General features: G+C 36.8%; 1 protein-coding gene across 1 annotated transcript; it reads left to right on the forward strand.

Annotated features, from left to right (window-relative positions):
• The first annotated feature begins 1709 nt into the window (after window positions 1–1709).
• ADAMDEC1 (ADAM like decysin 1) lies at window positions 1710–22210 on the forward strand. The gene is made up of 14 exons (XM_067742458.1): window positions 1710–1797; window positions 2030–2148; window positions 2706–2782; window positions 10831–10909; window positions 12322–12398; window positions 13573–13759; window positions 13937–13996; window positions 14685–14756; window positions 15220–15389; window positions 15754–15835; window positions 16550–16680; window positions 17639–17816; window positions 20861–20944; window positions 22179–22210. The coding sequence occupies exons 1-13, from the start codon at window positions 1710–1712 to the stop codon at window positions 20939–20941; spliced, it is 1401 nt and encodes a 466-aa protein (XP_067598559.1). The 3' UTR covers window positions 20942–20944; window positions 22179–22210.
• The last annotated feature ends 3922 nt before the right edge of the window (window positions 22211–26132 follow it).

Genomic DNA, 26132 nt, shown 5'->3' on the forward strand with positions numbered 1-26132 from the left:
AATTTAACATGATCTCAATAAATATTTAACTTATCTTGAAATACTAGCTGTATAAGTAACCAAAAATTAATGTGGTGTTTAATAGTCTGAAAGCAGACTTTTCAACAGCAACACTAGTTGTCAAAAAAAAAAAAAAAAAAAAAAAAAAAAAACCCCAGTAAAATAGCTTACAAATGCTGAGACATTAATTGTCATTCTAAAACTGTATTCCGAGCTAAACCACCATTAAAGAATAGGGTGAAATAAATACTCTCAGAAAAAAAATTTTAAAAAAAGTAGTGTTTACTCTAAGAAATGATTTGTCAGAGAATATGTTTTATAAAGACATTAAAAAAAATACTAATACTAAAAGGATCTATGAGCAAAGAAGGTGGTATGATTGTGAGTAATTTCAAATAGTATTATCTGTATAAAACACAAACTAATGATAATGACTAACTTAGGGGTGAAAATCATGGTAGAGCTAAAATACCTGACAACAACATGTAAGATGGCAAGGGGTGAGATGTTGATAAGAGTTACACCATTCCAAAGTCTTGTACTACTTGTGAGAATTACCAGATCAATGTATACCAAGAAGCTCAAATTGTTCTACCTTTTTAACTAAATAATACCATTTCTAGTAAGTTATCCAAAAGAATCAGAAAATCAATCATAGAAATATACACAAATAACGACATATAAAACATTACATGCAAGGCAATATTCTAAAGTCATTAAAATAACATATTAATATACAATAGGATGACAATGTTTATGCTATAATGCTATGCAAAAAATAACAGGTTCCCCAAACCTTTTCTACAGTAAGAACTATAGTTTATAAAGTTTAATTTTCTTTTTTCTTTCCTTTCTTTTACTAGTGCATGGAAGAGAGATGAAAATAAGTTGTCAAAATGTTAACAGTAGTCACTTCTTGATGTTGGGCTGTTGGGTGACCAACTTCTTTCCCTCAGGATACTGATTTGATGCTTATGACCATGAAAATGTATTATTTTTGTAATCAGAAAAAGTTATTTTCCTTCAGTAGAACTCATAGTGCGTTTCAAAAATACTTTATATGCAGTATAATTTGAGGCTAGCACTGTCGTCAAGAGAATTTACATTTGCACATTTCCTTATAGTTTTACGTGTGTGCGTGCATGTGTGTGTGTTACCTTCTATGAACTTTATAAGAAACTTAGAGTAGGTATCATTATCATCATCCCCTTTTCACAGATAAGGAAAGTGAGGGTCAGAGAAATTATAATATCCTAGCTTATAAAACTTTGCCTGGTGCTTGTTTTACAGATTGTTTTCTCTGTGCCAATTTTTCAAAATATGTACAGACTACTGAAATATTTTCTAAAAGTATGGATCAATTTCTATAACACTACCGAATGGCATGAGCAATGGCTGAATTTAATGAATATGTAAACATATGCACACACATCTGTCTCAGTTGGTACTTTCTCACTACTATAGGAGCATCAGGGCCAAGCAGCTGTCCAGATGTGACTCCTTAAGCTGTAACCACAGACACAAACACCTCTCATAAATGAGGAACATTCTCACGATCTTGACACTGCAATTTCTTAGCAACTTCCCAGTGTCATTAGGAAACATTCCTCAATCTCCCAAAGAAGGTTTTAGGTTTTTATTATTTTTTTTCAATTTGTAAAGAGAAGTAGGGGCAGATAAAACTGGACAGCTGGGGAGACCAAATCTTCATGTTGTGTGGGATGTCTCAGCTACCTACAGTAGCCAGCATGTCTTTGGTCCTGCTTTCCACCCTCTGGCTCATCGTTCAAGCTCAAGGTAAGTACTAATATATTGACAGTTCCAAAGAATTGTTTCATCATTGTCACAGCTTTCCAGAATAGGGAGAGAAAACTAAAGAAAAATTCTTTGTTATCAAAGCTGAACTGGAGGAGTAACTTGTTCTTCTCAATGTTTCCCTTCTCAATGGAAATTGTCTTCCACTCAGTTTCAAGAAACCAACCGACAAAAACCTTTAAATATTTTGTCAGTATTACCTCTCTTTTTCTAGCAATAGCCATAAAGCAGACTCCTGAACTAGAGCCCTATGAAGTAGTTCATCCTAAAAAACTACACATTTTACACAAAAGAGAGATACAGAACAACCAGACAGAGAAGCATGGCAAAGAGGTAAGCAATGGGATGACCGTGGGATTTTGCTGTCATCTAAAGAGACAGTAAAGGACCTTTTTACTAGTAGAAGTGATGTCACAGTCAACATCTAGTAGTTCAGTCTTGAAGCCCATTTACACGAATGCTCCCCTTTGCCCAGGAGAGGGCATAGGATTTTTCTAAATGCTTTTACCGTTAAGCAGCAGGAAGGGAGTTAACTCCCACACTGGATCAGAAAAAATAAAACAGTTTGGGTGTTTCTCCAACTCTGTGGGGGGAACAAAAAAAAAAAAGAGGACAGAACGGCAGTATTTCTAGGAGAAGACATTCCTTGCCAAGCCCACCAAATCCATGTCTTCTCCCTACCCTCACCTCCTGACCCCCTGAATTGCCTTTTGTCTATAATAGAGAAATCATATTATCTCATTAATTAACATTTTAAAAATGTATTATAGATATTAACTTTCTGACTATTACATTTGTAATTATTATTCTATACAGCTACCTATATCATTATAATTATTTTAGATAGACTCATAAATATAAATTATCATTATATTATTACATATTTTTAGGAAAGATATGAACATGAACTTCAGTATCAGATGATATTAAATGGAGAAGACGTCATTCTTTGCCTACAAAAAGCCGAGTAAGTTGTATTTCCTGACAGTCTAATCACTGGATTATACCTAAGAGAATGTGGAAAAATAAATCTTCTTTAGACTCTATATACTGTAATTTGACATAGAAGACATGAAGCATATTGAATATTAGATGTTAATAGTTGGTGTTAATATTATCTAAGAAGTTTGATGTTTCCCTAGGAAATTATATGCAAAGAGTAAAACAAAGAGCTGCACGAATGACTTCATTCCCTGCTGCTTTTGGAATTTACTGAAAATATTTTTTACCCAGATAAACTGAAACCTTTGATGTGACTTTCCATTACTTTTTGTTGCTGTTGTTCTGTAAAGCATTTTAATTTTTTTAGCATCTTTATTGGACTATAATTGCCTTACAATGGTGTGATAGTTTCAGCTGTATAACAAAGTGAATCAGCTATATGTATACATATATCCCCATATACCCTCCCTCTTGTGCCTGCCTCCCAACCTCCCTATCCCATTCATCTAGGTGGTCAAAAGCACCGAGCTGATCTCCCTGTGCTATGCGGCTGCTTCCCACTAGCTATCTATTTTACATTTGGTAGAGTATATATGTCCATACCACTCTCTCACTTCGTCCCAGCTTACCCTTCCCCCTCCCCATGTCCTCAAGTCCATTCTCTACGTCTGCATCTTTATTCTTGTCCTGCCCCTAGGATCTTCAGAACCATTATTTATTTATTTATTTATTTTTAGATTCCATATATATGTGTTAGCATATGGTATTTGTTCTTCTCTTTCTGACTTACTTCACTCTGTACGACAGACTCTATGTCCATCCACCTCACTACAAATAACTCAATTTCATTTCTTTTCATGGCTGAGTAATATTCCATTGTATATATGTGCCACATCTTCTTTATCCATTCATCTGTTGATGGACACTTAGGTTGCTTCCGTGTCCTGGTTATTACAAATACTGCTGCAATGAGTATTGTGGTACATAACACTTTTGAATTATGATTTTCTAGGGTGTATGCCCAGTAGTGGGATTGTGGGGTTGTATAGTAGTACTACTCTTAGTTTTTTAAGGAAACTCCATACTGCTCTCCATAGTGGCTGTACCAATTTCCATTCCCACCAACAGTGCAAGAGGGTTCCCTTTTCTCCGCACCCTCTCCAGCATTTATTGTTTGTAGATTTTTTGATGATGGCCACTCTGACCAGTGTGAGGTGATATCTCATTGTAGTTTTGATTTGCATTTCTCTAATCATTAGTGATGTTGAGCATCCTTTCATATGTTGTTGGAAATCTGTATATCTTCATTGGACAAATATCTATTTAGGTCTTCTGCCCATTTTTGGATTGCGTTGTTTTTTTGATATTGAGTTGCATGAGCTGCTTGTATATTTTGGAGATTAACTCTTTGTCAGTTGCTTCGTTTCTAAATATTTTCTCCCATTCTGAGCGTTGTCTTTTCATCTTGTTTATGGTTTCCCTTGCTGTGCAAAAGCTTTTAAGTTTCGTTAGGTCCCATTTGTTTTTGTTTTTATTTCCGTTTCTCTAGGAGGTGGGTCAAAAGGATCTTGCTCTGATTTATATAATAGAGTGTTCTGCCTATGTTTTCCTCCAAGAGTTTGATGGTGTCTGGCCTTACATTTAGGTCTTTAATCCAATTTGAGTTTATTTTTGTGTGTGGTGTTAGGGAGTGTTCTAATTTCATTCTTTTACATGTAGCTGTCCAGTTTTCCCAGCACCACTTATTGAAGGGGCTGTCTTTTCTCCGTTGTATATTCTTGCCTCCTTTACCAAAGAGAAGGTGACCATATGTGCATGAGTTTACCTCTGGGTTTTCTATCCTGTTACATTGATCTATATTTCTTTTTTGTGCCAGTCCCATACTGTCTTGATTATTGTAGCTTTGTAATATAGTCTGAAGTTAGGGAGCCTGATTCCTCCAGCTCCATTTTTCTTTCTTAAGATTGCTTTGGCTACTCAGGGACTTTTGTGTTTCAACACTAATTGTGAAATTTTTTGGTCTAGTTCTGTGAAAAATGCCATTGGTAATTTGATAGGGATTGCATTGAATCTGTAGATTGCTTTGGGTAGTAGAGTCATTTTCACAATGTTGATTCTTCCAATCCAAGAACATGGTATATCTCTCCATCTGTTTGTAACATCTTTAATATGTTTTATCAGTGTCTTATAGTTTTCTGCATACAGGTCTCCTTAGATAGTTTTATTCCTAGGTATTTTATTCTTTTTGTTGCAATGGTAAATGGGCATGTTTCCTTAATTTCTCTTTCAGATTTTTCATAACTAGTGTATAGGAAAGCAAGAGATTTCTGTGCATTAATTTTGGATCCTGCAACTTTACCAAATTCATTGATTAGCTCTAGCAGTTTTCTGGTGGCATCTTTACGATTCTCATTGTATAGTATCATGTCATCTGCAAACAGTGACAGTATTACTTCTTTTCCGATTTGGATTCCTTTTATTTCTTTTTCTTCTCTGATTGCTGTGGCTAAAACTTCCAAAACTATGTTGAATAATAGCGGTGGGAGTGGGCAACCTTGTCTTGTTCCTGATCTTAGTGGAAATGGCTTCAGTTTTTCACCATTGAGAATGACATTGGCTGTGGGTTTGTCATATATGGCCTTTACTTGGTTGAGGTAAGTTCCCTCTATGCCTACTTTCTGGAGGGTTCTTACCATAAACAGGTGTTGAATTTTGTCAAAAGCTGTTTCTACATCTATTAAGAAAATCATATGGTTTTTATTCTTCAATTTTTTAATATGCTGTATCACATTGATTGATTTGCATATATTGAATCCTTGCATTCCTGGGATAAACCGCACTTGATCATGGTGTATGATCCTTTTAATGTGCTGTTGGATTCTGTTTGCTAGTATTTTGTTGAGGATTTTTGCATCTATGTTCATCAGTGATATTGGCCTCTAGTTTTCTTTTTTTGTGATATCTTTGTCTGGTTTGGGTATCAGGGTGATGGTGGCCTCGTAGAATGAGTTTGGGATTGTTAGTTCCTCTGCAGTTTTTTGGAAGAGTTTGAGAAGGATGGGTGTTAGCTCTTCTCTAAATGTTTGATAGAATTCACCTGTGAAGCCATCTGGTCCTGGGTTTTTGTTTGTTGGAAGATTTTTCATCACAGTTTCAATTTCTATGCTTGTGATTGGTCTGTTTATATTTTCTATTTCTTCCTGGTTCAGTCTCAGAAGGTTGTGCTTTTCTAAGAATTTGTCCATTTCTTCCAGGTTGCCCATTTTACTGGCATACAGTTGCTTATAGTAATCCTTCATGATTCATTGTATTTCTGCAGGATCAGTTGTTACTTCTCCTTTTTCATTTCTAATTCTGTTGATCTGAGTCTTCTCCCTTTTTTTCTTGATGAGTCTAGCTAGTGTTTTATCAATTTTGTTTATCTTCTCAAAGAACCAGCTTCTAATTTTATTGAAGTTTGCTGTTGTTTCCTTCTTTCTTTTTCATTTATTTCTCATCTGATCTTTATGATTTCTTTCCTTCTGCGAACTTTGGGGGGATTTTGTTCTTCTTTCTCTAATTGCTTTAGGTGTAACGTTAGGTTGTTTGAGATTTTTCTTATTTCTTGCAGTAGGATTGTATTGCTATAAATTTCCCTCTTAGAACTGCTTTTGCTGCAGTTGGGTGCAGCAAACTGCAGTTGGGTGATCGTGTCTTCATTGTCATTTGTTTCTAGGTGTTCTTTGATTTCCTTTTGATTTCTTCAGTGATCTGTTGGATATTTAGTAGTGCATTGCTTAGCCTCCATGTGTTTGTACTTTTTACAGTTTTCTTCTTGTAATTGGTATCTGGTCTCATAGCATGTGGTTGGAAAACATACTTGATACGATTTCAATTTTCTTAAATTTATCAAGGCTTGATTTGTGGCCCAAGATACGATCTATCCTGGAGAATGTGCCATGAGAACTTGAGAAAAATGTGTATTCTGTTGTTTTTGGATGGAATGTTCTATAAATATCAGTTAAGTCCATCTTGCTTAATGTATCATTTAAAGCTTGGTTTCCTTATTTATTTTCATTTTGGATGACCTGTCCATTGGTGAAAGTGGGGTGTTAAAGTCCCCTACTATGATTGTGTTACTGTCGATTTCCTCTTTTCTGGCTGTTAGCATTTGTCTTATGTTGAGGTGCTCCTATGTTGGGTGCAAAAATATGTACAATTGTTATGTCTTCTTTCTTGGATTGATCCCTTGATTGTTATGTAGTGTCCTTCTTTGTCTCTTCTAATAGTCTTTATTTTAAAGTCTATTTTGTCTGATATGAGAATTGCTACTCCAGCTTTCTTTTGATTTCCATTTACGTGGAATATCTTTTTCCGTCCCTTCACTTTCAGTCAGTATGTGTCCCTAGGTCTGAAGTGGGTCTCCTTCAGACAGCATATATACAAATCTTGTTTTTGTATCGATTCAGCCAGTCGATGTCTTTTGGTTGGAGCATTTAATCAATTTACATTTAAGGTAATTATAGATATGTATATTCCATTTACTATTTTCTTAATTGTTTTCGGTTTGTTTTTGTAGGTCTTTTCATTCTCTTGTGTTTCCTGCCTAGAGAATTCCTTTAGCATTTGTTGTAAAGCTGGTTTGGTGGTGCTGAATTCTCTTAGCTTTTGCTTGCCTGTAAAGATTTTAATTTCTCCATCGAATCTGAATGAGATCCTTTCTGTGGAGAGTAATCTTGGTTATAGGTTTTTCCCTTTCATCACTTCAAATATCTCCTGCCATTCCCTTCTGGCTTGCAGACTTTCTGTTGAAAGATCAGCTGTTAACCTTATGGGTATTCTCGCTTATGGTATTTGTTGCTTCTCCCTTGCTGCTTTTAACATTTTTTCTTTGTATTTAATTTTTTTTTTTTTTTTTTTTTTTTGCGGTACACGGGCCTCTCACTGTTGTGGCCTCTCCTGTTGCAGAGCACAGGCTCCAGACACATAGGCTCAGTGGCCATGGCTCATGGGCCCAGCCGCTCCACGGCATGTGGGATCTTCCTGGACCAGGGCACGAACCCGTGTCCCCTGCATCGGCAGGTGAACCCTCAACCACTGCGCCACCAGTGAAGCCCTGTATTTAATTTTTGATAGTTTGATTAATATGTGTCTTGGCATGTTTCTCCTTGCATTTATCCTGTATGAGTCTCTGCACTTCCTGGACTTGATTAACTATTTCCTTTCCCATATTAGGGAAATTTTCAACTATAATCTCTTCAAATATTTTCTCAGTCTCTTTCTTTTTCTCTTTTTCTTCTGGGACCCCTATAATTTGAATGTTGTGTTTAATGCTGTCCCAGAGGTCTCTGAGACTGTCCTCAATTCTTTTCATTCTTTTTTTTTTATTCTGCTCTGTAGCAGTTATTTCCACTATTTTACTTCCAGCTCACTTATTCGTTCTTCTGCTTTAGTTATTCTGCTATTGATTCCCTCTAGAGGATTTTTAATTCCATTTATTCTGTTGTTCATCATTGTTTGTTTGCTCTTTAGTTCTTTTAGGCCCTTGTTAAATGTTTCTTGTATTTCTCCATTCTATTTCCAATATTTTGGATCATCTTTACTATCATTACTCTGAATTCTTTTTCAGGTAGACTGCCTATTTCCTCTTCATTTGTTAGGTCTGGTGGGTTTTTACCTTGCTCCTTCATCTGCTGTGTATTTCTCTGTCTTCTCATTTTGCTTAACTTACTGTGTTTGGGGTCTCCTTTTCACAGTCTTCAGGTTCGTAGTTCCCATTGTTTTTGGTGTCTGCCCCCAGTGGGTAAGGTTGTTTCAGTGGTTTGTGTAGGCTCTTGGTGGAGGAGACTGGTGCCTGTGCTCTCTGGTCTATAAGGCTGGATCTTTTCTTTCTGGTGGGCAGGACCGCATCCAGTGTTCTGTTTGGGGGTGTCTGTGAATTTATTATTATTTTAGGCAGCCTCTCTGCTAATGGGTGGTGTTGTGTTCCTGTCTTGCCAGTTGTTTGGCATGGGGTGTCCAGTGCTGGACCTCGTTGGTCATTGAGTGGAGCCGGGTCTTAGTGTTGAGATGGAGATCTCTGGGGGAGCTCTCACCAATTGATATTATGAGGAGCCAGGAGGTCTCTGGTGAACTTGTGTCTCCCCCCTCAGGTCTGAGACCCGGCTGGAGCACCAAGACCCTCTCAGCCACATGGCTCAGAAGAAAAGGGAGAAAAGAAAGAAAGAAAGAAAAGAATAAGTAAAATAAAGTTATTAAAAAAAATAAAAAGATAGTATTAAATTTAAAAATTTTCTAATTAAGAAAGAAAAAGACGAGAGCAACCAAACCAATAAACAAATCCACCAATGATAAGAAGCACTAAAAACTATACTAAGATAAACATAAAAATCAGAAACTAGTCAGTCGCATACAGCAAACCCCAATCTACAGTTGCTCTTAAAGACCACCACCTCAATTTTGGAATGATTAGTTGTGTATTCAGGTATTCCACAGATGCAGGGTACATCAAGTTGATTGCGGAGATTTAATACACTGCCCCTGAGGCTGCACAGAGAAATTTCCCTTTCTCTTCTTTGTTCGCACAGCTCCTGGGGTTCAGCTTTGGATTTGTTCCCGCCTCTGCATGTAGGTCGCCCTTTGGCAACAGGTCTTCGTTCAGACAGGAGGGGGTTAAAGAGCAGCTGATTTGGGGGCTCTGGATCACTTAGGTCAGGGGGAGGGAGAGGTATGGAATGCAGGGCAAGCCTGCAGTGGCAGAGTCCAGTGTGACCTTGTACCAGCCTGAGGTGAGTCATATGTTCTCTCGGGGAAATTGTCTCTGGATCACGGGACCCTGGCAGTGGCGGGTTGCACAGGCTCCGAGGAGGGGAGGTGTGGATAGTGACCTATGCTTGCACACAGGCTTCTTGGTGGCAGCAGCAGCAGCCTTAGCATCTCATGCCCATCTCTGGGGTCTGTGCTGATAGCTGTGGCTTGCGCCCATCTCTGAAGGTCATTTAGGTGGTGTTCTGAATTTCCTCTCCTCATGCACCCCGAAACAGTGGTCTCTTGACTCTTAGGCAGCTCCAGACTTTTTCCTGGACAGTTGTGGCACACTAGCCCCCTTCAGGCTGTGTTCACGCAGCCAACTCCAGTCCTCTCCCTTGGGTCTGAACTCTGAAGCTGGAGCCTCAGCTCCCAGCCCTCACCCATCCCGGCGGGTGAGCAGAGAAGCCTCTCAGGCTGGTGAGTGCTGGTCGGCGCCGATCCTCTGTGGGGGAATCTCTCCACTTTGCCCTCTGCACCCTTGTTCCTGCACTCTCCTCTGTGGCTCTGAAGCTTCCCCTCTCTGCCACCCACAGTCTCTGCCTGCAAAGGGACTTCCTAGTATGTGGAAATTTTTCCTCCTTCACAGCTCCCTCCCAGAAGTGCAGGTCCTGTCCCTATTCTTTTGTGTCAGTTTTTTCTTTTGCCCTACCCAGGTACGTGGGGAGTTTCTTGCCTTTTGGGGAGTCTGTGGTCTTCTGCCAGCGTTCAGTAGGTGTTCTGTAGGAGTTGTTCCACATGTAGATGTATTTTTGATGTATTTTGGGGGAGGAAGGTGATCTCCCCATCTTGCTCCTCTGCTATCTTGAAGGTCCTCTCCTCCATTACTTTTATAATAACATATATCTAATGCTCATTCAGGGCATACAAGTTTGAGATAGATCCCAGGGTATGGGGCTCCACCAAGTTCTATAATAGTAAACTTCTCCCTGAATGCAATGGTCCTTCATGTGTATTTACGACCCAACACCCTACAGAGATCCTTTGGAGGCTATATCCTTGGTTCAAAGAATCCCAAAATAATCCATTTGAAGGTAGAAAAATTCCTATGTGATTTTTCTATCAGAAAAGTATTTCAGGGTATTTCTTTCCTCAGATCTAAGAGGTATAACTAATGCTTTGGTTTGCTTCAGGAGCAGACTTCTGATGTTGGAAAAGGACCAGTGGTCAGAATGCCAGCTCTTTCTCACTGTAGACATTATCATTCCTTTAGTACTGATGATCTTACAGGAATATTAGCCTTTACTACCACCATGAGAGTATCATGCAGCTTTCTGCTCTCTACAGGCATCTCCTGGGGCCAGACTACCTTGAAACATATTACTCACCCAGAGGAGAGAAAATCACAACAAGCCCTCAGAACATGGTAGGTTCCGAATGCTTTCTGGGACTCTTACTTGGATCTGCTGCTTACATCGTAAGATTCATAGGTTCAAGGGCAACTTAAAAAAAATTAAAGGACTTGAAAACAGGATGCTCATCTAAGACCAATGAGATAACAGATGAAAAAAATTGTATCTTTTTTAAAAGATAGGAGTAGTAGGAGGCTTCCAAGTGTTGCATTTTTAGAAGCAACCAAAAGTCTGCTTTCCCTTAAACCATCTTATCAATAGGTTAGAAATATTGTCCCCTAGGTACTTGAAAGGTCATGTCGCTGTTTACTGTTTCCTAATGATATATGCATTTATCCTGAGATCAGAAAAGGTATATTATTTAATTAATATAATTTTTTATCTGGTTAAACTACCATCATATGAATAATGCCAAGGTATAGATATCAGACATAGAGAATCAAGGCCAAGGGAAAAACAGGAAGAGAATATAAAAAGACTCATTCATGGAGTATTACCAAGCTAAGCGAGTTTCTCAGAGCCACCCTCCATGGTGCCCCAAATATCTGTTTCTATAAAAAAACAGACAAGACTTATGCCACAGAATGACTCTCCATTCCCTTCTCAAGTCAAGACTCTCATTTCATGGATGTCTGGATTGTTGCTAACATTGACCTCTGGGGAAAATATCTGATAAATTTATTCATGCTCAAGTGTGAATGGCCAGTGATATCTTAATGTGGTACCTTTTCCAAGTCGTCTATAAGAAAATGTTTATGATGACAAGGTTTCTTACAAAGGAAAGAAAGACACAGATGGATTTTCAGACCCTGAGGCAAGTCAGTTTATTCTGAGCAAGAGTTTATTCATTAGCTTTCTTGGATCATTCTACATAAGCGACCCATTACTTTGCTTCTACGAAGCACCAACCATGTGTGAATCTCTAGTTGTAGATAAATTCTCTGGGCTTCGGATGCTGGTAAAGGGATGCCACTAACACACTAGTTAAAATAATGAGTTGGACCAGTTAGTCTGAGGGGCTCAGGAGTGGTGATGTGGCCCCCTGAGGACTCCAGAATCTGGAAAAATGAATACCTCATTTTATTGATATGTGATGCACAGTGGAGCTTACATAAGGGAACTATATTCTCAAAAGTTGACACTCAAATCTGAGAGCTCTTGGGGAGTGCTATAGATCCCATGGGGGAACTGGCTACTTCTCAAATGCAGCATCCACTCTTGCCATGAGTCCATTTAGATTCAAATTCCCCATGGAGTAGTTCATGAAACCGCTGAGGTTCTCCATGTTTTTGTTTCTGGGAGCTGGTCTGGCCACAGCCACTACTTGAAGAACTTTCCTACATATTCAAGATAAGAGTTTTCAACACAACTGTGATATGTTTATTTTTGTAGTTAAAAAAAACAAACACATTTTTTCCAACCTTAGGAACACTGCTACTATAAAGGACACGTCCTAAATGAAAAGGATTCTGTTGCCAGCATTTGTACTTGTGATGGGCTGAGGTGGGTGCCACTTGCAAAAATGTTAAACATCAAGCACCATTTTGTTACACAAGGTTGAGTCTTTCTGAACACCATATCTTCTTACTATCCTGGTAAAATTGTCTCCATTGATAAAATGTTGCATATATGTGGTTAAAGTGAAGAATAATGTATCATCCTTGCACTCATTATCTGCGGTTCTAGTAACAGTTAAAGTTAGCAATTTTTAAACAAGTACTACATTCTGGAGCTTGAGGATATCTGGATCCATTTTCATGTTTATCACCCACTCTACCACTCACTCCCCAAAACCACCTGTTTCATTTTCTTAAAGATTCTACCCTGCAATTGTCATGGTTGAACATAATTTTTAGAAGTTTGTGTGTATGGGTGTGTGTGTCTGTCTGTGTGGTATTTCTGTTTACTAAAATAATTCTTGCCAATTAGGGAAAATTTTTAACGTGTGAGAAAGCACAAATACAAAACTATCCACCATAAAATTTTACCTCTGTGTATCGCTATTATTAATATTTTGTCATGGTTGCTGCCTTTTATGCATATAGACAAATATATCTTTTACATGATTGAAATATGAAATAAAATATACATGATTCTTCTGCCAACCTGGGACATACCACATGACATCATAAGCCTTTTCCCAGATCATAAAATACCTTCATAGATGTAATTTTTAACAGCTGTGTTGGCTTTCTAATATTCCATCATATGGATTTACTTTGTATTTCTGAACTAATTTTCCTTCTAAGAGGAGAAAATCTTTAAGTTAATACTAATTATAAACTGTTCGTCTGGCTGATCTGCTCATCATTCTCTCTCTCTTCTGGGGTTCTTGGTATCTAAACATGCCTTTACTGCATTTTCCATTATATGTCTGGGAACTGCCAAGAAATATTTGCTAAATGTGAAAATAAACTATGGTGTACATTCCAAATTCTTTGGGATAGCTTCACCTTAGTACTTCTTGTTCAGAATTCTCTAGGTAATTAAAATAGGCTCTATTTTAGTACTGACAAATACTGAGTACAACTTAAGTTAGCAAAAGTTAGCTGCAAGGCCTACAAATGAAAACTCTATGTGTGAGTTTGGGATTGAGGGAGAGGTATCCCTCCACACTCTGGTCAGTGGATGTGACTCTAGAAGACAATCTTGAAATATGAGCCTCTGTATCTCGCAGGGGATACTTCACACATCACAATCAGAGATACATGATAAAGCCTTTGAAAAGCACAGACCAAGAAGAACATGCTGTCCTCATATACAACCAGGAGGAGCTAGACCCAGCTAATCACACCTGTGGTGTAAGAAATGTTGGCAGGAAACAGGGCCTTATTCGAACCTCAAGGTCACTCAAAAGGCCAGAGGTGAGTGCAGCTTTCCGACCAACATTCATTTCAGCAGTGATGTATGAAATACTGGTGCACCCAGCAATGACTCGTATGAGTAAAGCCCAACCCTTCTTTACTTATTTAAATCTCTTTGTAAGCTTTTTAATCTCTTAGGTTGAAGATATTAACAATGTTCTTTCACTCTTTGTAAAGAAAGACTTTCTTCAGGCTAAGAAATACATCGATCTCTTTTTGGTGCTGGATAATGCCTTTGTGAGTATGAAATATAAGTACTTTTTGGCCAGTTAAGTCAACTTTTAAGTTTTCTTATCAAGTGGACACAAGCAATAAACTATTCTAGCTGAAAATACAAAGCCTGTCCACCTGATTGTCTTGTCTGTTCTACCTGCTTTGTCAAAAATAGTTTTCATTCATCCCGCCCTTTAAAATCTTCTGCCAAAATATTCAGATATTGGAAATATACTTAATGCCAGATAGCAACAGTAAAACAACCACAATAACTAGAAACATAAAAGAATGGGTTATTAATATCTTTTTAAAGTTCTCACTATAATACATATAGACATAAAACTATCTGTACTTTACAAATTATGTTCATATGCTCAAAAATACTAGAATCTGTGCTTCTCTCAAATACTGCTTTATAACCAAATTTTAATAATATTAGATTCATTTAAAAACACTGAAATTAATTTGATTTATTTAACTTAGTTTGAATTGAAATTTTATATGAATGCCAAATTGTTCTCCTGCCAGAAACGTGTTACATTTGAATTAGAATTTGTTGAAATAGATTCTTATATAAGATAGACGTGGAATGAACAGACATTTATTTACATTGAAACGTGTAATTTTTCTTAGAATGTAAAATCCTGTACCCCATCAGCTTTCTCATTTTAATTTGTGGTTTTAATTACTCTTTGCATTTTCTGTTTTACAGTATAACATGTATAATAGGAATGTAACTTTGATAAGAAGCTTTCTGTTTGATGTGATAAACCTACTCAATGTGGTAAGATATTTGTTCTCTAAACATATATTTCCACACAGGAGCTTAGGGCTTCCCTATGTGTTCACCAAATAAGGAGCTGGGAGAGTCACAATGGCTTAAGGCCAGCAGTTTTGGGAAATTTAGCAGATATGATCAACATCAAGGTAAAATCACATATACTGTAGAAAAGGCAACTTCTAGGTTTTCTATTTTCAAAATTCGGATACATTTATGCATCACTTGTGGTCAGTAAAATATCTAAAATACTAAAGAAATCTCTCCTACTATATAGCACAGGAAACCATATTCAATATCCTGGGATAAACCATAATGGAAAAGCATATGAAAAAGAATATATATATATAACTGAGTCACTTTGCTGTACAACAGAAATTAACACATTGTAAATCAACTATACTTCAATCAAAACTTTTAAAAAAAGAAATCTCAAACATTTTCATGAAGAAAAATGTTCTTTCCACAGATGTATAATACCATAGATGTTCAAGTGGTCTTGATAGGTATGGAAGTCTGGTCTGATGGTGATAAGATAAACGTGGTACCCAACACAGCTGTCACCTTTGAAAACTTTCTGAATTGGCATCGTTCTAACCTGGGGAAGATGAAGATCCATGACCACGCTCAGCTACTCACGTGAGCACACGCTGGACAGGGCCAGGCCTATTTTGGCAGAGAAGAGATAGTTATCCCAAATGTTTCTTGGCAGACATTCCTGTTCAATTATACCTCCCTGATCAGTTGTCAGAGAGCCTAAAGTTCTACTAATAGCAGTTCACCTGTGAGATTATTGGAGACCCATGTCAGAACACTAAAATCGACTCTTGGATGTGGGATAGCCATCTGTGGTCATTATAATGCTATAGAACAGCAGAAGCTTTTCGGGGGCCTCATGAATATGAAAAGGATAGGGGAACTAGGGAAATCTCAAACAGAGTTGAAAAAAGCTGATGGTTCCAAAGATTCAAATTGTGACAATGTACCTGTAACTTTCACACAGTGGAGTTGGCTTCAAAAATCGAATTACAGCACTGGCAGCCTTGAATTCCTTGTGTTCCCCATCGTCTGTTGCCGTTATTGAGGTTTGTAAAAATATAGCTCCATGAGATTCTATAACCTCCAGGAAGACAAGCACAATGTCTTATTCAGAGTTAGCACAATGTACACTTGCTGAGTCAGTAAATAAAAGTAGAAATGAACCTCCTGCTAGATCACTACACTGAAGATTCCTTGGATTATGAAACAGAATATCTCTTTACAGTGACTATCCCAGAGGTTTCATTCTTTAGTTTGTGTTAGGGAATGAGAACAGGAAGACTGGGACATAAAGGGAATCCAGGTGCCCTCTGGGGCCCAAGGCAACTTCAAATTAATCATCCCTAGTATCTATGGCCAGGAAGGTCAGACAAAGTGCATGCTGGTGTCATACGGCCAAACACTACCAATGTCATAGGCATCACGGCAATAGTTTTTGGAGGTCTTTGAGTATATACTATGGTGTATTTTAGTACTGCTTATAAAGAATGGAATTACCGTAATTTAACCATGGTTTATCAAGAATTCATCATTAATTCAGCAAATATTGATTGAGCACTGGCTCAATGGTTAGATTCCCAGGAGGCAATCATTTCAAATGTTTATGCAACAATTTTCAATAACCAATGACAGGGCAAGAAGCTCAATGATTCAATAATTTTCATCTGTCAAACTATTTTTTTGTAACACTGAACATTGGCAAAAATTAACAAATAACTGAATAAAATCAGAAGTAATAGATATTTCTATTCTTTTTCCAGGGTAAGAGAAAGAACAGTGTCTCTCTTGCAGGAGTGATGGCACATGAGTTGGGTCATGCCCTCGGTATGCCTGATGTTCCATATAACACCAAGTGTCTCTCTGGGAGTTGTGTGATGAATGAATATCTGAGGTGAGCCCTTGTCACCCTAGAGAAAAAATATTTCTTAAATCTTAAAAGAATTCAGATGCAGCCTATATAGTTGGATGGAAATTTTTTTTTTTTATGTATGGCTGTTTCCTGCTAATTCACCCTCCAGCTTCTTTTTTCTTTTCTTTTTTTTCTTTTTTTTTTTTGGCCACACCGCACAGCATGTGGGATCTTAGCTCCCCAACCAGGGATCAAACCCGTGCCCCCTGCATTGGAAGTGCAGAGCCTTAACCACTGGACTGCCAGGGAAATCCCCACCCTCCAGCTTCTTGATGTATAGGATTTACCAGCTAGCAGAGTTCATTATTTAAGATCTCCAAATATGCCAAGATAGAGTTTATAAGTATAGTGATGTTATTTTAACTTAAAATAATTTTAGCTTAAAATAATATATTTTCTAAAAATATTTATCTAATTAAGATGATGACAACATCCTTATAAATCCCCATCACCAATCAATTCATTTTTATGTTATTAATATTTGCCTTTTAATTCCAGGCACTTTGCAAGGACCTGGGATAGAAAAATGAAAAAACATACCTTGCTTTTGAAGTGTTCATAAATAGATAAATATGTCCATAGAACCTCTAATTCTGCAATTATTTCCTTTCACTATTCATTGTTATTATCGCCTACCTCTTAGCCCTCGGCGAGATGAGTGAATGATAACAAAAGGCGAGGCTCATCACTGCTGCCCTTTAGGACAGAAGTGAATCCACACGGGAATTTAAATTCTTCCAACTCTACAACTGGGTGTCTAGGAAAAGAATTTTTCAACCAGCAGAGTATGCCTGCTCTATGAAGCTCCACATATAACATGGTTCATTTATACTAAATTTGGAATTTTCATTGAACTACGTAATATCGTTAGACAAGTCAGATTCTCATGTTCACTTATCACTGTGTGTCATGATATGTCTCATTTTTCTTCTGGTTACAGTTCAAAATTCCCAAAGGATTTCAGTACAGTCAGTCGCTCACATTTTAAAAAATATATTTTATCTCAAAAACCAAGCTGCTTGCTGAAAACACGGGTTCCTAAAAATATGATGATAAAACCAGTGTGTGGGAACCAACTTCTGGAAATAGGAGAAGTCTGTGATTGTGGCTCTCCTGAGGTATGAAAATATCCACAGTTTAAAAAATTTACTAAAGAGTTATTGTTGCATAAGAATTATACTGTTTTCTTTTTCTTTTTTTTCCTTTAAAATGTTTTTTTGGAAATTCTTTTTAAAGACAAACTTGACATCTTAGTAAAACGTAGGCTTGCACTTGTTTTCAGTACTGCTTTTAGTAATCTTTTGAAAAGCATTTCAAAGCCAGGATACACTTATGACATGATTGTATGAAGTTCAGTGTAAAGAAGTAAATCATTAACTATAACATGTCACTTATGATCTTTCCTAAATATATTAGTCAGAAATTCCTAAATCACATAAAGTCACAGCTGATCATTTGTTGAGCAATAACAATTAAAAGTCTAGAAGTAAGTTCTCTCCATAGAAAAAGTGCTGGTCTTCTCTCATCAAACCAGTGTGTAAACGAGGAGAAATTAAAACAGAAGGAGAAAAAAGAAAAATCACACAAACCTGTAGAAAATGGGTTAACATAGAACGTCTAAGATAATTACTATACTTCTGCTAATCTTCATAAAAATCTGACCCCTTCAAGGCATCAGTGTACTCTAAAGAATGTCTCTGATAGAATGTTTATTAGCAATCCCAGATTAGGTTTCTAAAAGAAAGCATTCTATTTTCTTAGCAATCTTCTTTTACTTTTAAGATTGAGAAAATGAGTTACTATTTGAAGAGAACTTTTATGTGTCAATCTGCAAAATGCTTTTATAATCACAATCTCCTTATTACTCACAACAAATCTACAAAATAGGTTTGTTATTTTCCCAATTTAGAAAAGAAGTGAGACGCAGAAAATTTAAGTAACTAGATCCAAGGATACAAAGCTAGTAATTGGTGAAGCCTACTGCAGCCCAAGACTTATCCATTACTTTAAGAGGCTCTATGACAATGGGGAAGGCATGTAATCTCTCTATGCCTGAGTTTATTTATTCAGAAATTTTAAGCTATTGAATTATATTAAAAGTTTACATGTGCAACAATCATTTGTAAAGAATATTGCAAATATTCTCTTAATTATAATGAGATACAAAATTTTACAAATGACGTGATACCTTACAATAAGTTAGACTTATGTTTATCTCATTCTTACTTCCTTACATTCCCATATGGTTTCTTGGGTGGAAGATCATTGAAGTTGTTCACAATCCTTACTATTTCTAATTTCAGCAGGTAAATAACGTGTATTCAGTACATACAGACACACCTACAAAAAAAAGAGGGAGAGAAGGGAGGAGGAGAGGAGAGAGAGAAACTACTATATATGATGTATAATATCTAATATTCTTTAAGTATATCATCCAACTGCTATACTTTTTCCATATCTTGTTGATTTTCTTCTTCTACAGTTGAATAAAATCAGAGAGAGGGTTCAAGCTTACAAACAACTGAATTTTTAAACAACTGTTTTCTTACCCAAAAAGTAGTGTATATATACTTCATATAGTATCCTTTAGTGAAAAATCCAGTTTTCCATGATCTTATATGCTATTTTATTATTTTTATGTATATATGCAGGTATTTTTCTGGATTTAAAAAATAATCATTCTATCTATCTGTCTAGATATTATCACACAACTGAAATGCTATTTTAATGACTGTAACTATGTAACACACTTTAATATCTTTAATAGAAAATTTCTTCACTGGCTTTTTTTTTTTTTGGCAGTGTTTACATAGCAATTATCCAGTGTTCATTCTTCTATAAAACTCCCAGTATTTTTTTTTTGTCAACTTGCCCACAAATACAATTGAGATTCTGGTTGAAACGTGTTAAATTCATAATTCACTCTGAAGGCCACTGGCATTTTTACAATATTAAGTATTGTCTTAAAAGACAAGTTGCCTTTGAAGTTTTTCAGGGAAGTTATATAAAATGTTCTTCATGCAGTTCTTGCACATTTTGAAAGTTTATTTTGAAGTATTTTCAATTTTTTCTTTTTGCTATTAATATGTGTAATGTTTTCTTTTTTATTTAGGTTCTAATTTATTAGTGTTCTTGATGTTATTTTTATTGTTATCTTAAACAGCTATCTTAGTGACTCATTCAAAGTTTTTAGAGTTGATCCTCTCTTTTTTTCCTAGGTCAAGAATTGTACCACATATGAATAATGAAAGTGTGATTTTATGTTCCAATTATTATACTTTCATGTATTTTTTCACTCATAGCATTTGTCAGAATTTACATTCAGATATAGCCTATGAGTAATTTTTTTAATTACTTTTTATGGAGTATAGTTGCTTTACATAGCTTATAAATAATTCTTGTCTTATAGTTTATATTATTGAATATATTTTTGCTATTCATCAGATAGATTTTATCATAATGATGCGTAATTCTGTTCATAGTTTACTAATATACGCTTAAATAAGTAAATAATGGCTACCTAATTTGTACTAATTTTTGCCATCTATCACTATAATATTAGTTGTTTTCTCCCCTCAGCCTTTTAATATGATGGATTATATTACTTTATTCTGTAGAGCTGAGTCACTCTTGCATTTTTGGTGACCAAAAAAACCCTGCATAGTTTGTAATAGAGAGTTGTTATATTAATAAGCTAGTGTTTTATTAATATTTTATTCAAGTTTTTGCATTTATATTCATAAATGAGAATAGTATGTATGTGTATATTCATTACCAAATCTCATTATCGAAATTATGCAGGCTTGGTAAAATGAATTGAGGATTAAGAAAATTTTTTTCTCTATCTTCAAGCTGTTTGAATAGTATAGAAATACTGTCCTTTGAGCTTTTAAATTAACTTACATGTAATACCACGTGGGCAAATTTATTTGGGATAATTCTTGGATAATTCTATTTTTGTCCTTTTAGGAGGTAGTTTTCACTACTCAGCATTTTTTCTATTATTAAATTTCCTTGGTCATTTCCATTGGAATTTGTATAGCAGAGTAATTTAGTTTAGAAAGTGAAATTTCACTGTCATCTTGTACCAGAATTCTGTGCACCTAGTCTACAGGAAAAAAAATACTTGAACCCACTTTCGCATTGTGTGTGTGCTTTAAAGGAATGTGCCAATCCTTGCTGTGACGCCATGACCTGTATGTTAAAACCTGAAGCTGACTGTGGAAAAAACAGTAAACCATAACACGTAAGACTTTTTTTTCTTTCTTTGTTTCCAAATATTTTCATACTTCTATGTGATTTAAGAGAGATGTGACACTGAGTTCTACAATACACTAAAACACAATTTATTTTACATTTTTTAAATGACTCAGTTTCAGAAATGAAAAAAGCCATCAATATGAACATAAATAACTCAGAGTTCTGTGTATACTAATATAGTAATGAGAAAAGTGGCTACTTTATCATCTACTAGATCAGGACTGCTGTAATCTGTGCTAAAATTTGTATAAGTTTCTATTGGCTAGTTGTAAGTTTAATATAAAGTAATATGACAGAAAATTTTATTTAAAAATGTCTCAATTGAAGAGCAAATTTTGTTCTTAAGTGCTGATCATTGAAACTTGCAGCGTAGTCAGAAAATAACATTTAAGAACACACTACAAGATTTAGCAATTTTATTCCTTTCAAAATGCCTCAATAATTCATAATTCACTTATTACTTTTGTGTTTTACACACTCCTACATAAGTTATACTAGGAAACCTAATTGTTCTGAATATATTCCTTTCAGTGAAAAACAGTCTCCAAATCTAAAAATGGCAACAAGAACAAAAAGTTATAAATAGGGGAAAGGTTCAGGATAAATTATATTAAAGGAGTTATTCTTACAAATCCCCACCCTTTCCTGAATTTCCTGAATCTTTTCTGGGACGGAAACTGCAGAGAGATTATAAAGTGAATAATTGACTCAAAAACCATTGACTATAACTTCCTCAAGGAAAGGATCAGAGGGGTCATAAGATGAGGAACATCATTAATTCTCTCACCAAGCATCACTGCACTCAGCTGAACCCCTGGTGTGATCCACTCTGCAGGGAATGCTAGACATTAGGCCCATTTTCTTCCTCTGTCACAGTGACCAGAAGCATAGCATCACAGAAAACATCCATTCAACTCTTTAGGGGCTTGGAATGATAGGTGGGCATGCCCCATTACTGGGCAAGATTGGCAATTTAGGATCATGGAAAGAAAATTGGACTTGGACTCAGGAAACTTCAATTCTTTTCTTAGTTCTTCCCCAAACTAGGGACTTTAAGCCAAGTTATTTAATTAGTTTTCTCACCTGTAAAATAAAGCTAATGATATTGCCTTTCAGTAGGGTTGTTAGCATTTTTAAAATTCTATAAATATTTATTATTATTACATAATATTTTATAATTTATAATAACCATGGCTTCTAAACTTTTTTCTTTTGATCAGAGAATGAATCCAAAAATCCACTTCATTGAGATGCTACTTGCCAGAACAAGAATCAAGAAATCTAAACATGCCAGGAATCTTGCATATTCTCACGGTTGCCCTGAGATATATTTTGCTTTTCACTTGTCATTATGCTTCCTATAGTTTTACCACTCCAGCCAACAGGTCAATAAATGTATTTAGAGAAGCTGCATGTTTTCTAAGCCTGATCTTTAGTGTATTTTTAAGGACCCTGAAGCTGTTGTTTAGCTCTGTTCTTTGGAGAACAAAAGAAATTAGCCTTTGACTAAAACACCTCAAAATGTTCTGCTGAATTATGCAGGCTCAATTCAGAATTGTAAACTGTTAAGTGACATGTGTTTTAACCCCACTTTTTTTTTTTTTTTTTTTTTTTTGCGGTACGCGGGCCTCTCACTGTTGTGGCCTCTCCCGTTGTGGAGCACAAGCTCTGGACGCGCAGGCTCAGCGGCCATGGCTCACGGGCCCAGCCACTCCGCAGCATGTGGGATCTTCCCGGACCGGGGCACGAACCCATGCCCCTGCATCGGCAGGCGGACTCTCAACCACTGCGCCACCAGGGAAGCCCCTTATTAATAAGCATTTTTAATTTTATCATGTGTAATCCTTTCGCCATCACATTTAATATTAATTTGAAGAAGTCTGCATTGCTTACACTGGAATTTAGCCACCAAGGAATGCTTCATTCATCTATTGGCTTAATGAACCACAATGTCAATGAATAAAAGCGCAACTTTTTGAGGATTTTCTGTGTGGTCATTTTCAAAAATGAATATTTTCTAGCTTTGCCGTAGGTCTGTGTTAGACGTTAAAGCCTCACATAATTAGTTTTCCCTCTGGTCATTTGACGGCATTGCCACAGAGAGCTGGGCATCGTGATGGAGATGGAAAAGGTCACATCATATTTTAATGCCCGAAATGAAATGACTTGAGGCCAGTCACACAAGACTAGACTTCTTTTTGAAGTTTCTCTAAACCCTTTTTAACAATTAAAATAATTGCCCACATTTCCACTGATGCCTGGGCTGGGAGAACAGGAACTTAAACATACTTCTAAAGATTAGGTTTTGAAACAAGCAGCCTTCCAGAAAACCCTGCTTGCTGGTGTCGGCTGTCTTCCCCTTCCTTGCTTCCATATTATTGGTGGGTTTGTAACTACAAGTGTTACAGTGAAGCTGCACATCTGATGTTGCTGGTAGCCCTGCTGCAGCCAGGACTTGTCAATATCCCCAACTGTCCACTGGTCTGATACAAACTCCCACCCAGATCTTCCAAGGAAAAAGGGTTTCTTTAGGTTTATTTCTCCCCTACCTCATGCTCAGATAGAGGCTTCTTATAGTAAAACTGCTTGACCTACAAGGATTATAACCAGTGGCATGCTGGAGACAGCTAGCATTGGTTGTAAAACACAGCCATTACTAAAAAAGCAACCCATAAAAAATGTATAATTAAATACATTATATTAAAACCTATATTAGAGCTCCCCAGAGAAACACCATACATATTTACATTTATTCACTCTTTATGATAAATATATATATCATATACATTATATCTATTTATCATATACATATGATAAATACATATCTACATCTATATTTATAGATGTCTGTCTATCTATCTACCTACCTATGTAAGAGAGAGAGAAATTGAATTTTGTTGTGAGGAATTCGCTCACACAATTATGAAGGCTGAGAAGTCCCCAGATCTACCATCTGAAGAACCAGGAGAGCTGGTGCTGTAATTCAGTCCCAGGGCAGGAGAAGTTGGGCTGAGGTGTCCCAGCTCGAGCAGGCAGGCAGGAAGAAAAAACAGGACAATTCTTTTTTCTCCACCTTTTGTTCTGTTCAGATCCTCCACAGATTGGATGATGCCCACCAACCTTGAGGAGGAATCTGCTTCACTGAGCCTTACGACACCCCGTGGTGCAGTCACAGAAGCAAAGGACACACTGAAAACTTATCACTTCCTATCATACTACATTTTACTAACCCGTGCTCTTCTTGTTGTCTAGGTCTACCATAATCATGTGATGGAAATCTCATACAGATCTTCCTTGATTTATGATGGGATTATGTCCTAACAAAGCCATCGTTAAGTTGAAAATGCAGTTAATACACCTAACATCGTAGCTTAGCCTCGCCTACCTTAAACGTGCTCAGAACACTTCCATTAGCATACAGTTGGGCAAAATCATCTAATAAAAAGTCTGTTTTACACCAAAGTGTTCAATCTTGCAAGTAGTTCATTGAATACTGTACTGAAAGTGAAAAACAGAATGACTGTCTGGGTACAGAATGGTAATAAGTGTATGGGTTGTTTCCCGTCATGACTGCATGGCTGGCCGGGGGCTTTGCTTCCCTGCCACTGCCCAGCATCTTGAGAGAGGATCATACCGCCTATCACTAGCCCAGGAAAAGATCAAATTTCAAAATTCGAAGGACAGTTTCTACTGAATGGGTATCACTTTTGCACCATCATAAAGTCAAAAAATTGTAAGCTGAACCATCATAAGCCTGGGACTGTCTGTATACCCGTGTGCTACTCTGTGTAGTGTGTACACCTCTACTCTGTGTTCAGTGATGTCACATTAGTAGCTTTGAAATGGACCCTGGTGGGAGAATTTTATTACAGAAATAGGCAAGTGCTATAAATCACTGATTGTTTTGTGCATTGTCTATATTTCAGAAAGTGATGGAGAAGTTTTTTATAATGCAGATTCAACGTAAAAATGAGTCTTTAGGGCTTCCCTGGTGGCGCAGTGGTTGAGGGTCCGCCTGCCGATGCAGGGGACACGGGTTCGTGCCCCAGTCCGGGGGGATCCCACGTGCCGCAGAGCGGCTGGGCCCGTGAGCCATGGCCGCTGGGCTTGCGCGTCTGGAGCCTGTGCTCCGCGGCGGGAGAAGCCACAGCAGTGAGAGGCCCAGGTACAGCAAAAAGAAAAAAGAAAAAAAGAGTCTTTATAGCAATTACAATGTGAATAGCACAAAAAAATTGAGAGACTATTCTTTCAGTATTGGAAAATTATTATCCACTTAAAGTCACTCACATCTTTGACAAATGAGAGAAATTCCAATATATATTTTTGTTGTTTCATTTCTGTTCATTTGCATAAACAAAGATACAAGTTCTGATATTCATATCAGAACTACCCTCATTCATCATTTGCAGCAGCTAGTTTGGCTACAGACACAATTGTTCAACAGAAATCAAAGAAAGCATCCTGTGAGAATCCAAAGGCTGTATGAAATTTACAATAAAGAATACTGTATGCTTTATTATTATTTAAAAATATGACACATCCTTTATATCAGTAAAATTTATAATAAGCATATGTACTTATGTGCAAACATGCCTTTTTTTCCCCGAGAGCCAGTTGTTAAAAATTTACCAAGGTACCACTGATTAGAGCATTTTATATCTAAAATTTTTAAGTCATACTCATGTGACTTAAAATCACTTTGTCCAGGGTATATCAGTGTTATCAGAATGCCCAGGTCATGGGAATGGATTCTAATAGCCCAGAAATATGATCTCCATCCCTTTTCCACTCTCTTCTCACCTACTAAGTCCATATACATAGTCTAGTCCTTTCCTCTTCCTTTCAGTGTTGGTTTTTTTTTCCCTAAAAGATCCCTAGTGTTTTTCTGAAATTTGCCTTGATTAGGGCTGCTCCAGTCTATTGAACATGGGTTTATATCTATAAACCTCAAAGGCAAGAGTCGGGATTTTGATTTTTTTTTCCACCTTAAAAGATTATTCTCCCTCAGTTATTGAGACAGTATATAAATACATGGACTAGAGCTGAAATAGGGAGGACCCCTTCCAATTCTACTTAATAGCGTCTAAGCTCCAAAAGCTGATGTATATTGAGGGGGAGGGGCAACACCTAACTCCAAGTGGCTTCAGGCTGTAAGTCCCAAGCCCTTGCCTAGC

This window comes from Pseudorca crassidens, chromosome 7, assembly GCF_039906515.1.
Source record: "Pseudorca crassidens isolate mPseCra1 chromosome 7, mPseCra1.hap1, whole genome shotgun sequence".
Lineage (NCBI taxonomy): Eukaryota > Metazoa > Chordata > Mammalia > Artiodactyla > Delphinidae > Pseudorca > Pseudorca crassidens.

Coding starts and splice junctions, on each gene's coding strand:
- ADAMDEC1 (XM_067742458.1), top strand. CDS start 1,710: ATGTTGTGTGGGATGTCTCAGCTACCTACAGTAGCCAGCATGTCTTTG. Junction 2,149..2,705: donor CAGAGAAGCATGGCAAAGAG/GTAAGCAATGGG, acceptor ACATATTTTTAG/GAAAGATATGAACATGAACT. Junction 15,390..15,753: donor GACCACGCTCAGCTACTCAC/GTGAGCACACGC, acceptor ACTTTCACACAG/TGGAGTTGGCTTCAAAAATC.